The 12783-nt window shown below is 36.9% G+C and overlaps 1 protein-coding gene across 6 annotated transcripts in view; it reads right to left on the bottom strand.

Annotated features, from left to right (window-relative positions):
• Window positions 1-12783, bottom strand: part of ARHGEF7 (Rho guanine nucleotide exchange factor 7) — a 92288-nt gene that overhangs the window by 64282 nt on the left and 15223 nt on the right. For 5 of the 6 annotated variants that reach the window (XM_087726451.1, XM_014060381.2, XM_014060385.2 and 2 more), the window contains exon 2: window positions 7832-7918. In XM_087726451.1, the coding sequence (XP_087582577.1) occupies window positions 7832-7918 (87 nt within the window). Of the gene's footprint in view, window positions 1-7831; window positions 7919-8021; window positions 8139-12783 lie in introns of those variants that run through there. The other variant, XM_014060386.2, reaches the window with a different exon arrangement.

Raw genomic sequence — 12783 nt, 5'->3', positions numbered from 1 at the left:
GTATATTCAATCCATGTTATTTCCTCTTTGCATTTTATCTCAGATTTTAAAAAGCAAATATATAAAGCAGGATGTGACTCAAACTTTCAAGTATAACAGTACAGCAATACAATAACTACATAGCAAGGAACACTTTTATGATATTTCTCTTACATCTATTTTAGCATACATTACATATGCATCTGTGAGAGAAAGCACGGGTTTGTTGCCACTTTTAAAAAAATAAATTTATATTACATGAAACTTATATACTTTAGCAATATTTGTCAATTCTAAGTGGGTCACATATCCTATTTCTTTAAATAAAATTAACACAGTACATATAGAGCGTTGAATAAAGAGTAATTCCACTTTTTCACACAAAAAAACCTGAAAGGTAAATCACCTCACAAGAATGCACAAACTATTATAAAAACCATGTAAAATTAGTTTTATAACTTGAATGTTCATTGATTATGTAGAAGCCAGAAAATATTCTTTTGAACTCACAGTATTATTATTTTTTTTAGAAAATATGAAAATGCAAATGAAATAAAAGTATTGATGGACTTAAGTAAATGAACAGAATAAGCAGCATATTTTGAAATATCTCCATAATGGAAACATTCTAAATGGCACTTAATAGCATTTGCTTCAGTTTTTAAAAAAAGCAAAATTAGGTTATAACCATTATTAGGAAATATTTGGTTTTTGAAAATACATTGCACATGTAATATAAGTATCAGAAAAATGAAAACTTCTATTTTTTATTCCTATTAACTATAATGATAACTTGCCAATAGACACATATAAAAAAGTTTCATGTAACCTAATCCACTAAAATTTTAAAAAATGGATTAGAATAGAAAGGTTATTACAATGTACCAATATAAATAAAAAAATAGTTATTAAATCTACCTTTCTACGGGTTCATAGCCTCATCCAATTTAAATGTTGCTAGCTTTTCAGACAGCAAACTCTTTTATAAAAGTTCTAAAATGTATATATAAAGGGCATATAGTATGGATATTACTATTACTCCATTATACTTTTTCATAAATACTTTTTTGCAAAGCAAAGTATATAAAATGTTATTTACATCCTACACCTCTTTTACATCTTGTAAGCATACTCCAATTTTGCTATACCTCTAATAAGAGGTATAACATCAACAACAAACCTCACAAATACCAAATTTAACATCAGAGACACACAATAGTGGTACACGCTTGACAGGTTTTGAATCTATTAAGTACTTCCATTAATTTTTTTAAAAATTCTGTTTTTTTATGATTCAGAAACTAAGATGATGCAAGATTAAGGCAAAAAAGTGGTGTCCTAAATCCTGAAAGCCATTTAAAATGAAAATTTTAAATAACAAACTATTTAAAAACAAGAAATTTCTCTAAAATAGCAAGGGAAGAATAGATTTAAACTCACATCCATTGTAAATTCTCACTCAGTAATAACTTTCTAAACCAGCATTAAAAGGAGTCATAAAATAACAGGATGCTAAGGGGCTTATGTTTCCTGTCAGATTCGGACTATCTGGCATATTGGAACAAATTGATTGGCTCACCCAAACTGAATCATCATCATCATCATCATCATCATCATCATCATCATCATCATCATCATCATTTGCATTCTGCATCTTGCATGTGTTACTCAACAGGAAAATAAACAGGATAAAGGATAGGGGAGGGAAGAACGAAGTATGTGTATGTACTACACTGATTATATGAAAGTGATTTGATGACATATCAAAAATTTCTTCATGTAAGATAATAGTCATATTAACAGAGACAAGTATTGAAGTAACTAATACCCAAGGACTCAAGATCACACCAAGAAAGGAACGCCTTTCTTTGCATCACAGAAATTGCATTTAGACATACGCATGGTATGCTCTTTAGCATAAAGATGAAAGGAACATTATTTTTCTCCAGTTGCTTCTCAGGAAGCAGAGCTGTGAAGATTCTGGAATGCTATCTACTGATCCTTCTGGGAGTAAACCAAAAAGAAATAAAACTATACAGGTAGAAATATCAATTCCTAAAAAAAAAATAAGTACCATATATTTTGGAGTATAAGACGCACCGAATATAAGATGCACCAAGATTTTGAAGAGGCAAATTTTAAAAAAAAGTTTTTTCACTCTGCAGACCTCCCAAAAACGCCCCATTTTTCACAAAAACGTGACAGTTTTTTATTTAAAAAAAATGGCATGCAAAAATGGCTTTTTTCACTCATTTTTGTTCTCCCCAGCTCCCAAGAGCACTCTGAAAGCCTCCTAAAGACTGTGCACAGCCATTTTGGTGAAGGGGCGGGGTTTCAGGAGGCAAACAAATGCTGTATTCAGTGTATAAGACGCACCCAGATTTTCACCCTCTTTTTTGAGGGGAAAAGGTGCGTCTTATACTCCGAAAAATACGGTATAACATGCCATAATAAAAATATCCATGCATTTCAGTACATTTGGGAGAGTTTCAGCAGACCATGTTGCAATACAGTTTTTATATTCAAAACATGGTGATTGATAAACCATATTAGTGCACATTTGGTGCATTTCTTTTATTTTTTTCTTCCCCATTAATTCTGAAACCTCAATTTCAAGATTCACTGCCAACTCTAAAGTTACATACATGGCTATTACCAGTATAAAGGAGTTGCCTCTCTTTTGGACTTGAATTTTCCTTTGTCGCTTTTTTTAGCATGGACCATACTGCAGAATCTAACATTCTAGCATCTGTCCAGAGTAGATCTATACTTCTGTAGATCCATTCCAGATGCCCTACTATGTCTGGGATTTTAAAAAAATAAGAATTCCTACCCCTCATTTACAATAAGAACAGGAAAGGTTTTGGGTTGGTTGGTTTTATTTCATGGCACATGTATTCCCTAGGTCTAGGGGATACAGTCCTTGGGTTGTAAACCTCTGGGTTACATTTTAGGATCGTCTTATCACCTACATCAAGTTATAGAAGAGAAATTTTGCCTTTTTCTGAACAGTGAGCTTACAGACTTTCCACCAAAATATTGCAGAGGAAATGCTAAGATCATTAGCCTTAGTACCTAAATATTCTTGTTCTCCTTTCTCTACTCTATTCTTATTCCCTTGATGCCTTTCTTTTTAGTGTATAAGCTTGGAAGGCAGAACAGACTTTTTCTTGATTTGCAAGCTACACTGGGAGCTCTTCCAAGCAAAGTGCTGGCATGCTTTGAATAAATAATTCCAGAGTTTCCAGCTGGCATATTTATAAATCTATTCCTACTTGCTTATTTAAACAAGGAAAATTTTTAGATTTTAAATCAAGCAAGGGACTAATACTTTTATTGTCATCTCTCCACATCCCAAATTCCAATTATTTTGGCTCACTTTGAAAATGAAAAAAAAAAAGTAATTGATTTTCATAGAAATAATTACATGTGTACCAAAACCTTTTTGAACAGGTGATCACATTCAGAATAAAGGGTTCATGTTGTGAACCCTTTTTCAGAATTATTAGTGGGGGGGGGGGGGTCCTTCCCATTCACAAAATGACTACCAATACTCACAAAACACCAATTTTCCTAGCATCCCATTTTATCTTTGCAGTATGCTTTGGATACTTTGGAGGCAGAAAGTTTATGTTATGACTAAAGATTTTAAACTTACAAATATCATCAGGAATCTGCTTCAGAACCACTTGTTTATTGTGGAGTTCCAGGGAAGGGGGAGTAGATGAAAGAAGTAAAGGGAACAGCTTATCACAGGGTAGTGTATTGGCTCCAACCCTTTTTAATATTTAACCAATGATCAGCTACTCCATGAAGGTGCTAACAACTATATGTATGCCAGTGGTGGGATTCAAACATTTTTTACTACCAGTTCTGTGGGCGTGGCGTGGCTTGGTGGGCATGGCATGACTTGGTGGGCGTGACAGCAGAAGGATACTGCAAAATCCCCATTTCCACCCCACTCCAGGACAAGGATACTGTAAAATCCACCCCACTCCAGGGGAAGGATACTGTAAACTCCCCATTCCCTCCCCACCCCACTAACCAGTCAGAGTTAGTATTTGTCAGTTCTCTGAACTACTCAAAATTTCCACTATCGGTTCACCAGAACGGGTCAGAACTGGCTGAATACCACCTCTGATGTATGCTGATGATCAAGCAATAGCTGTATAGGGTGCTGCAAATTATATGGAAAGGGATGCTATTGGGCATTGCTACAGTCCTAAATATTTAGGGGATGACTCTAGATAAGGCCCTAACAGGTAAGCAGCACTGTACCAACTCTAAACTGAAGGTCAGTGGATGAAATCATATCCTCTGGATATTAATGAGCTCTACCTGGGGTGCTAAATCAAGGGTTTTTAAGAAAACAGCTTTAGCTCTTTGCTACTCAGCAGGGGAATGTGCCTGCCCACTCTGATATAAATCAGCACATGCTGGGCTGTTGCTCTGAATGAAGCTAGCAGAATTATTGCTGGATACCTTAAACCTACCTCTCTAGATAAGATCTATCATCTAGCTGGCATTTTTCCATCTGCTGTCATAGAGAAGCAGCAAGATATATAGAGAGGCTTAAATCATCAATATCTAGACAACATCCTCTCCATGGCCTAAAGCCAGTTCATCAGAGATTAAAATCTAGGAAAGGCTTCCTTAGGTCGACAGAAGGCTTCAAAGAATTTAAAAGCAGAGAAGATCTCTGGAAAGCTACAAAGAACCAACACTGGACGGAACCAATGGAGGAGCTGGGTCTGGCAAAAGCTGGAAAGTATGGAAATCACTGAATAGACTGTGCATGGACACAACAAAATCCAGAGACACTCTGAACAAATAGGACTAATGGGTAGCTTCTTCCCTTTATGATTGTGGTGACATGCAGACACAACACATATGTATACCTACCCTTTATGGATCTTGTGGTAGTGCAACAGAATGTAATTAATATTGTTAGTTACTAGACAAGAGTAGCTTAACTTGTACATGTTTTAATACTGTCTTTTATGTTTTAAATTTTGTGTCGTATTGTATGCCTTATTTTAATTGTGATGCTTTTGACATGAATACATGAATAAATAAATAAACAAAGAAATAAATAAAATCTTTATACTTTTACTGGGTAGGTCAGTACACTTGTAAAACAAGCAACCACCCATTCTTATTTTCTAAGAATTCCCAGGGTCAGCCTTGGAAATAAATATGATGCTTAAAAATGATGCTTTGCTTTCTTAATATCAACTTCCATTTGGTTGATTATACTTTTTAATGTAAACAGTCAGACATGGAAGATAGCCTTATGGCACCAAAGAGAACATCTACAGGCACACTGACACTCCAGATAGAGCATGATCCCTGACATAGATAATTTTAAGTCAATTTCTTAAATCACTGGCTACTAAATAAACAACTGCCTGTGTTGATCCAAAACGTTAGTTTTGCTAATAACTCCCAATAGTTGAGCTCCCACACTGTGCTAAAATAAAACCAAACAAATGTATGAGTGAAAATAAATGGAATGCTTAGTAAATGTAATAAACATTTATGATCCAGAGTAGAGAATGGAACAACGATCTTTGAGTTTTCCTTGATTATATAATTATGGATTCTTATGTAATAAACACTTATGGTGACATACAGATTATATATATTCAAAAAAACCCTTATCTTTTCATGAAGATGCTGTACTGCTGCTAGCTAAGGATCCTTATGATTTATACCAAACATTAGATACACAGTATAATAAAATGAGAAATATGGATCTAAAAATCGATGTTTTGAAAATCAAGGTTTAAAAGTAAAAATATAGTGAATAAGTTCAAGTTATGCACAAATGATGAAAAATTAAATATATTTGTACAATTTTATAGATTAGTGTATCTTTAGATACACATCCTTACACTAGAACATTTACTGAAGATTAAAAAAATGAATGAAGAACTGATAATGTAGTTAAATCATAGAAAATGGATGAGGAACAAATTGCAAAATATATCTATGAAGGAAGGAAAAATGGGTTTAGAAGATAGAAAAGACCAAGAAAATAATGGTTAGAGGGAGGTGACAAGATCCTCCAAGAGAGAGAAGTGACAGGTTTAAGGAACAAAAGGCAACATATAAAGCAGAGTACAGATATGGATGTTTGCAAGAATAGAAAACAATGAGGAAATAGAGATCACAGAATCATAGATGTAGTGAATGGTGTTAATAACTAAATGTAGTTAATTTATTTTTCTTGTCTCCTTCATAAGGGGCAAGGGGAAGCATTATTTGCATACTTTTGTTAAAAGGGAATATAGCACACTAGATTTGCATGTGTGAGATTTCCAAGACAGGTTCTAAAATGAAGAGCAACTTTGCATGCCATATGAGACAGCAAATGTACTATGAAACTACAAATAAAAAAATTCTGCAACTAAATGAAAATCTTACTAAAGGAATTTTGGACATGATAGAAATAACACTTTTATCAATGACTGGATTCTTTGGTCATGGAGGACTTCATCTACAGTAATGCATTAAAACATGTTTAATAGCAGAAAAAGAGTGGCTCAGTGGCTAAGCTTTTCGATCAAAAGGTCGGCAGTTCAGCAGTTCAAATCCCTAGGGCTGCATAATGGGGTGAGCTCCTGTTACTTGTCCCAGCTTCTGCCAACCTAGCAGTTTGAAAGCATGTAAACATGCAAGTGGAAAAATAGGGACCGCTTTGATTGGAAGGTAACAGTGCTCCGTGCAACTTCAGCATTTAGTTACGCGGGCTACATGACCACAGAGACATCTTCAGATAGAGCTGGCTCTTCGGCTTTGAAATGGAGATGAGCACCTCCCCCTAAAATTGGTAACGACTAGCACATATGTGCAAGGGGAACCTTTACTTTAATAGCAGAAAATCCAGACATAAATATAGAGGATGCCCTAAATGACCATATATCCCACTTTGTTTAATTTGGTCAACTCAGGACAGTGAACCCAGATAATAACCCTTCCTCCTATTTTCCCCATAGCAACTTTTTGAAATGGGTTGGGCTGCAAAAACATCAATGGCCCAAAGTCACCAGCTTTCATGCATAAAGGAGGTCTAGAACTCATAAATCTTCTGATTCCTAGCCGCACCTAAACTATACCAACCTGGCTCTCACTTCCCCAACGTGAAAAGAGCTATCACTAAATTACTCACAAGGTCAAAACTGGTTATATTGACACAACAGGCTTATCCAATAAAAATTTACTAAATTAACTCAGGTGAATGAGATACCACACCATAATCAAACAGCACAGACTAGATTTTCAAAATAGACCCAGACTTCAGTGTAGGGGATAGAGACTTATGAAAAAATGCAAGTGAATACACAAGATTTTTTCTCAAATCTAAGTACTTTATTAGTTCTCTAGCAGGATGCTTTCTGCTGTGAGGCTAATACTATTCAGGAGCAGCCTGGGAGTAAGTATTCTAAGCCTCAAGACAAGCATTCCAATGCAACACAGAGTTCTCCATAACCACAGATCTATCCTCTCTTTCCTGTCCTTCCTCCCCAGTTCTTTGTAGGGAATAGTTTAAACTTGATTGCAAAAACACTGTTCAAACAATGCAACAGCAGGACGGCATAAATTGTGGTTTTAAACGTAGAGAAAATATAGAATTGGTCCCTGTGAACAAACAGCTTTATGGACGTGCAGACAGAAATCAAACATATTTACACCGGGCTATTGACAGCCCCACCTGTGTAAAACAAGAGACAGGGATGATTCTTGTTCCCAGACACTCCGATTCATTCTTTTGCAGAGATTTTACCCCCACCATCCCACCCCCGACGCTCCACAGGTAGACATGCAGTCGCCTCCCATCCCATTTCCTCACCTCCAGGCGAAGGGTGGCGCCGCATGCCCGAAGAAACTCTCGGATGTTGCTCAGGCACTCGCTCTCGGTGCGCGGCTCCGGATAAACCTGCAAGAGGAGGAGGAGGAGGAGGAGAAGGAGAGCTCGTGTCAGATCGGGCTTGGGCTCCAACTGCGGGAAAGCGCTCGAGAGAAGCCACCCCCGGACTTACCTTCCGGGACAACTCTTCCCTGTAGTTCCCATTCACTCCCCTGCTTCTCCCGTCTTGGGCTTCCCTCGAAAGCGGCGTTTGATTTGCTGCGCCCGTGACGGGAGAGGTGAACCGGGAAGTAAACACGAAAGCAGGAAATGGCGTGTGAAGAGGACGAGGGAAGTCTCTGTCCTCCACCCACCCCGGCTCATTTTCCCTGATGGCTGCCTCCCTGTCCATAGCCAATAGATGCTTCCCATCCTGAGGACCACTTGTCCCCCCCCCCTTTCCAAAAAAGCGCGCCTAACGAGTTTCGACCCTACCCAAGGGGGAGGCAAATTTGCATATCTTTTTTCAGCCGGGGGGGGGGGCAACTAATATGGTTGCAAATGGAAGTGGTTCATTGTTCCTCTCCTGAACTGCTCCCCTTTCCTCAAAGGTTTCTGCATTTTTAACATTCTCCCACCATTGCCTTCACCAGAAGCAATGGGTGGAAACTAATCAAGTTGAGAAGCAACTTAGAACTAAGGAGAAGTTTCCTGACAATTAGAACAATTAATCAATGGAACAATTGGCCTCCAGAAGTTGTGAATGCTCCAACACTGGATGTTTTTAAGAAGACATTGGATAACAATTTGTCTGAAGTGGTGTAGGGTTTCCTGCCTAAGCAGGGGACCTTCCAATTCTGTTATTCTATTCTATCTTATCCCCATGAGTGAAATAGCTTAAGACATACCAAATGGAACTAAGGTTAAAAGTAAAATTTATCCTCTTATGTCAAAGGCATCCAAAAGCACCATCTATTAAAGGGAAATTAAGTGACTGGCAATGATTGGAAATAGAAGCAATAAAAACAGGGCAGGAATTGGCATATGTCATGCCGCCATAATTTTGTTGCTTCAAAGATGAACAGAAAATGCTATTACTCAAGAGTAGAGAAATGTCTATAGAGTGTTCCATTTATTATTAAAACTGGTTTTTAAAAAAGGCTAAGTGCACATTACAGGCACCCATTATAACTGGATCATTTGAAGCAAAAGTTCTGTGATATTTTTTTTCAAAATATGTTTTTCTAGATGTGTTCAAGAGAGCTGGCAATCATTAAATCATGAACTACATTATAAAACCTAATAGAAAAACATAGAGAATAGAATAGAGAATAAAATTCTTTATTGGCCAAGTGTGATTGGACACACAAGAAATTTGTCCTTGGTGCATATGCATTCAGTGTTCATAAAAGAAAAGATACATTTGTCACAAATCATAAGGTATCAGAATCGAAACCCCTTAGTTAACAGAGAATAAACTCTTATCCAATTTCAGGACATGAAAAAAACACAAATGGTCTCAAGCTGACTGACAAAACTGCAGCTACCAGTAAAAAGACGTTGTGCGACAATCTGAACCCTGTTCTTTAGGGGGGGAAAGCAGAACAGATTCTTCAACCCCAAATAGAATGATGATCATATCTGATGAAGCATTTGAATTGTGTATTTTTAATAGAAAAGTAGATAATAGCAATAGCAATAGCAGTAGACTTATATACCGCTTCATAGGCCTTACAGGCCTCTCTAAGCGGTTTACAGAGAGTCAGCATATTGCCCCCAACAACAATCTGGGTCCTCATTTTACCCACCTCGGAAGGATGGAAGGCTGAGTCAACCCTGAGCCGGTGAGATTTGAACCGCTGACCTGCTGATCTAGCAGTAGCCTGCAGTGCTGCTTTTAACCACTGCGCCACCTTGGCTCAGGGTATTGTAGCTAATATTGTAGCTAAATGGCGCCCCCAACCTTTTGGGTGCCAGGGATCGATTCCATGGAAAGAGGTTTTTCCGCAGTCAAGAGGAGGCATGGTTTTGTGCGCTGCCTGCATCCTGCACATGCACGAATGGGGGTTTGCTCGTTTGCATGGCCGATTTCAGGAGTGCTCCAACCTGGTGCCTGTCCATAACCTGGGGTTGGGGACTAGGTAGCCAACATTTTGATGGACATTGCTCATTTTTATTGTATTATGCCAGGACTGAAAAAAACATCACTATCTACTTCTTATCAGAAATGTGTCAAACAGTTTTGGATCTATGAATAGGCATCTATTCCTACAGCACAACTCCCCAGGCACAATGTACTAACTTGGAAGCCCACAGAAGCTTCCAGAGAAATTAAGTCCCAGATCTTTATGTGGAGTTTCCAAATGTTGTCAGCCATGGTCAATACAGATAATAGTAAGGAGTGACAGAAAGCCTATACCACTAATATAAGGAAGATCTTAGTTATCTCTGTACCATAGCTAATAGCTACTTACAGCTAAGACCATGGTAACAATGAATTCCTTACATCTAGACAGTTTTTCAGTGCTCATCTATCTTTGATTTATAGGAAAATTCAGTCTGGATTTTTCAGTCTTGATTCTGAAAGAATTTCTCAGTACTTGTAGCAATTTATAATTGACTCTAATGAATAACTTCACCTGAAGAAAAATATTTTAAAAGTTCAAAAAGATCACATATTTTTGTCCCTGTAGAAATATTTTAATGTATACGTAATCATCAACTTTTTTTAACTGCTTCAAAAATGAATTGATGAATAAATTCCATGAAAGTGCCAATAAGAGATTGCATAAGAAACCTTACAATAAAAGAGCAAATTTGGAACTGTTTCCTTTTACAGGGTAAATTCTTCTCATTGATTATTTAAATTATAGACACAAAAGGGTAGAAATTAATAGCCATCATTTAATAGTAACAGGTGGCTTCATGCTTGCATTCATTCATGATTAATGCTGGCAATCAATTACTGTTCTTTGGTATCCATATTGAACAGAATATACTTCATTTGAAAAGAAGCTGCATAGACAATCATTTCACTATGCATGCCCGCCTTATTTGTGATAAAATGCAATCAGTTAGCAAGACAATATAGCCTGCCGAGCTAAAAGATGAGTAACTTATTACAAAATGGTTTTTAAAAAAGGAGAACATTTGTGGCTCAGGGTTGAAATGAGGGATTCTTGGTGCTCTCTGAGTGTGGTTTTCTTGCTAACACTGATGATGTTACCTAGTTTGGGTAATGAAATGTCTACAAGAAAACAACTAAGTTCAGAGAGCATCAAGGACCCTTCAGAGTGGTTTTTATATATGCCAGCAACTTAAAATGACTGAAAATAATCTTGTGGTGCTAACAAGCACTGTCTTCCAAAGATGTATTTGTGAACAGACCAGCTATCAATAGGATAAAGCTACCTTTCCCACACATTATGGAAGCAAATAATTGTTTTTTATCTAAACTTTTTTTGTGGGAAGGGTAGTTCTTAAATTATGGTTGCCTGTCTTTTGAGTAAATGCAATACATGTGACGTCTCAGTTATTTAAATCATTCCCTTCTAATGGTAATGTCTCTTGTCTGTTTCCACATACCCATGCATGCTCCTGGCTCCCACCCAATGATGAAATGGTTTAGAGCTTAGACCATGGTTATCCAATCTTTTTGCTTGCCTGGTTCATACTGAATGAAGGGGAATAGTCTTAGGCTGCATATAAAATATATGATATAGGTAATGTATATAAATAATAAACTTCCTTTATATATATATATATTATTTTGTGGAGTCAAATTACTAGCTATTCAGGGTCACATGCAGCCAGTGGGTTGGACATTGGACATACCTAATTTAAACGTTTTTGCTGAATATCTGAATCACAACTTTCACAAAATATGATCTCAGATTAGTTGCCACTTTTTAGTTGATTTGCCTTTACCATTCATGTCTTTTGACCTGAACAAATTCTTGCCAGGTTCATGCTAAGATACAACTTGTGGACGCAAACCAAGTTAAACTACATTATGACTAAGTGTAACATATGAAACCAACTTTGATTTGAATCTTTTCCTCCATTTAAAAAAATATTATTTCAAAACTTGCTTATCAAACAGTAGTATATCTATTTCCAACCTCTTATTTTTTATATTCAGGATTAGTTTCCCATGTTGTGATTCCAGATCTACAATTTACTATGCAGTTTATATATGTATGTATGGATGTATGGATGGATGGTTGTTTGTATAAATTAATTCAGAAAATCATTGAGGAAAGTTTCAAGGCAAAATAGGTTTCTTTTGAGATATAAAACATTTAAAAGAATAGAACACCAAAACAGAAATATAAGTCAGGAACTTGGAGATTCATAATTGAATAACAGGAGAAAATTCCTGATTAGAGCTGAATGTTTCTTTATCTGACCAACCTCCAGAATTCCCTGAATGTAGCTGGTAGAGACAACCATGCAATTTGTTGAGTTCATTCAACAGAGAAAGGAGAACATGGAAAAACCATCTTGACATAAAAGGCGTGTTCAGGACTCCTCAACCCTAATGTGGTACTACAGACTTACTCAATTTTCTGATGCCAGATAATTAAAAAAACTGATGATAGAACAATTGCATTCATTTTGTTTGATTCTAGCACTGCACTATCACTTCCTAGGGCTTGCTTACTTGTTTTCAAATCTTTTTTAAAATCTTGGTTAAAGAAAGCAGGCAAAGGAGAAGCAGGAGTCAACAACTATTTTAGGCATTGTGTGATCACACAGTTTCACTGCTTGCCAATCCTCCAAAATAAATACAACAATGGCATTGGCTGAAACATACAATCAAATCATCACCTGAGATCCTATATAGTTTCAAGTGTTCTTGCCTAAGTTCTCATGAAATGGAGTGCATCAGAAGTGGGTTGCTCCCGGTTCAGCCCGGATTGGACAAACCGGTAGTGGTGGCAGGAGGCTCCGCC

This window comes from Thamnophis sirtalis, unplaced genomic scaffold (assembly GCF_051295495.1).
Source record: "Thamnophis sirtalis isolate CommonGarterSnake01/CBP01778 unplaced genomic scaffold, rThaSir2_p1.2 scaffold_12, whole genome shotgun sequence".
Classification (NCBI taxonomy): Eukaryota; Metazoa; Chordata; class Lepidosauria; order Squamata; family Natricidae; genus Thamnophis; species Thamnophis sirtalis.
This window is presented reverse-complemented; position numbering and strand designations above follow the sequence as displayed.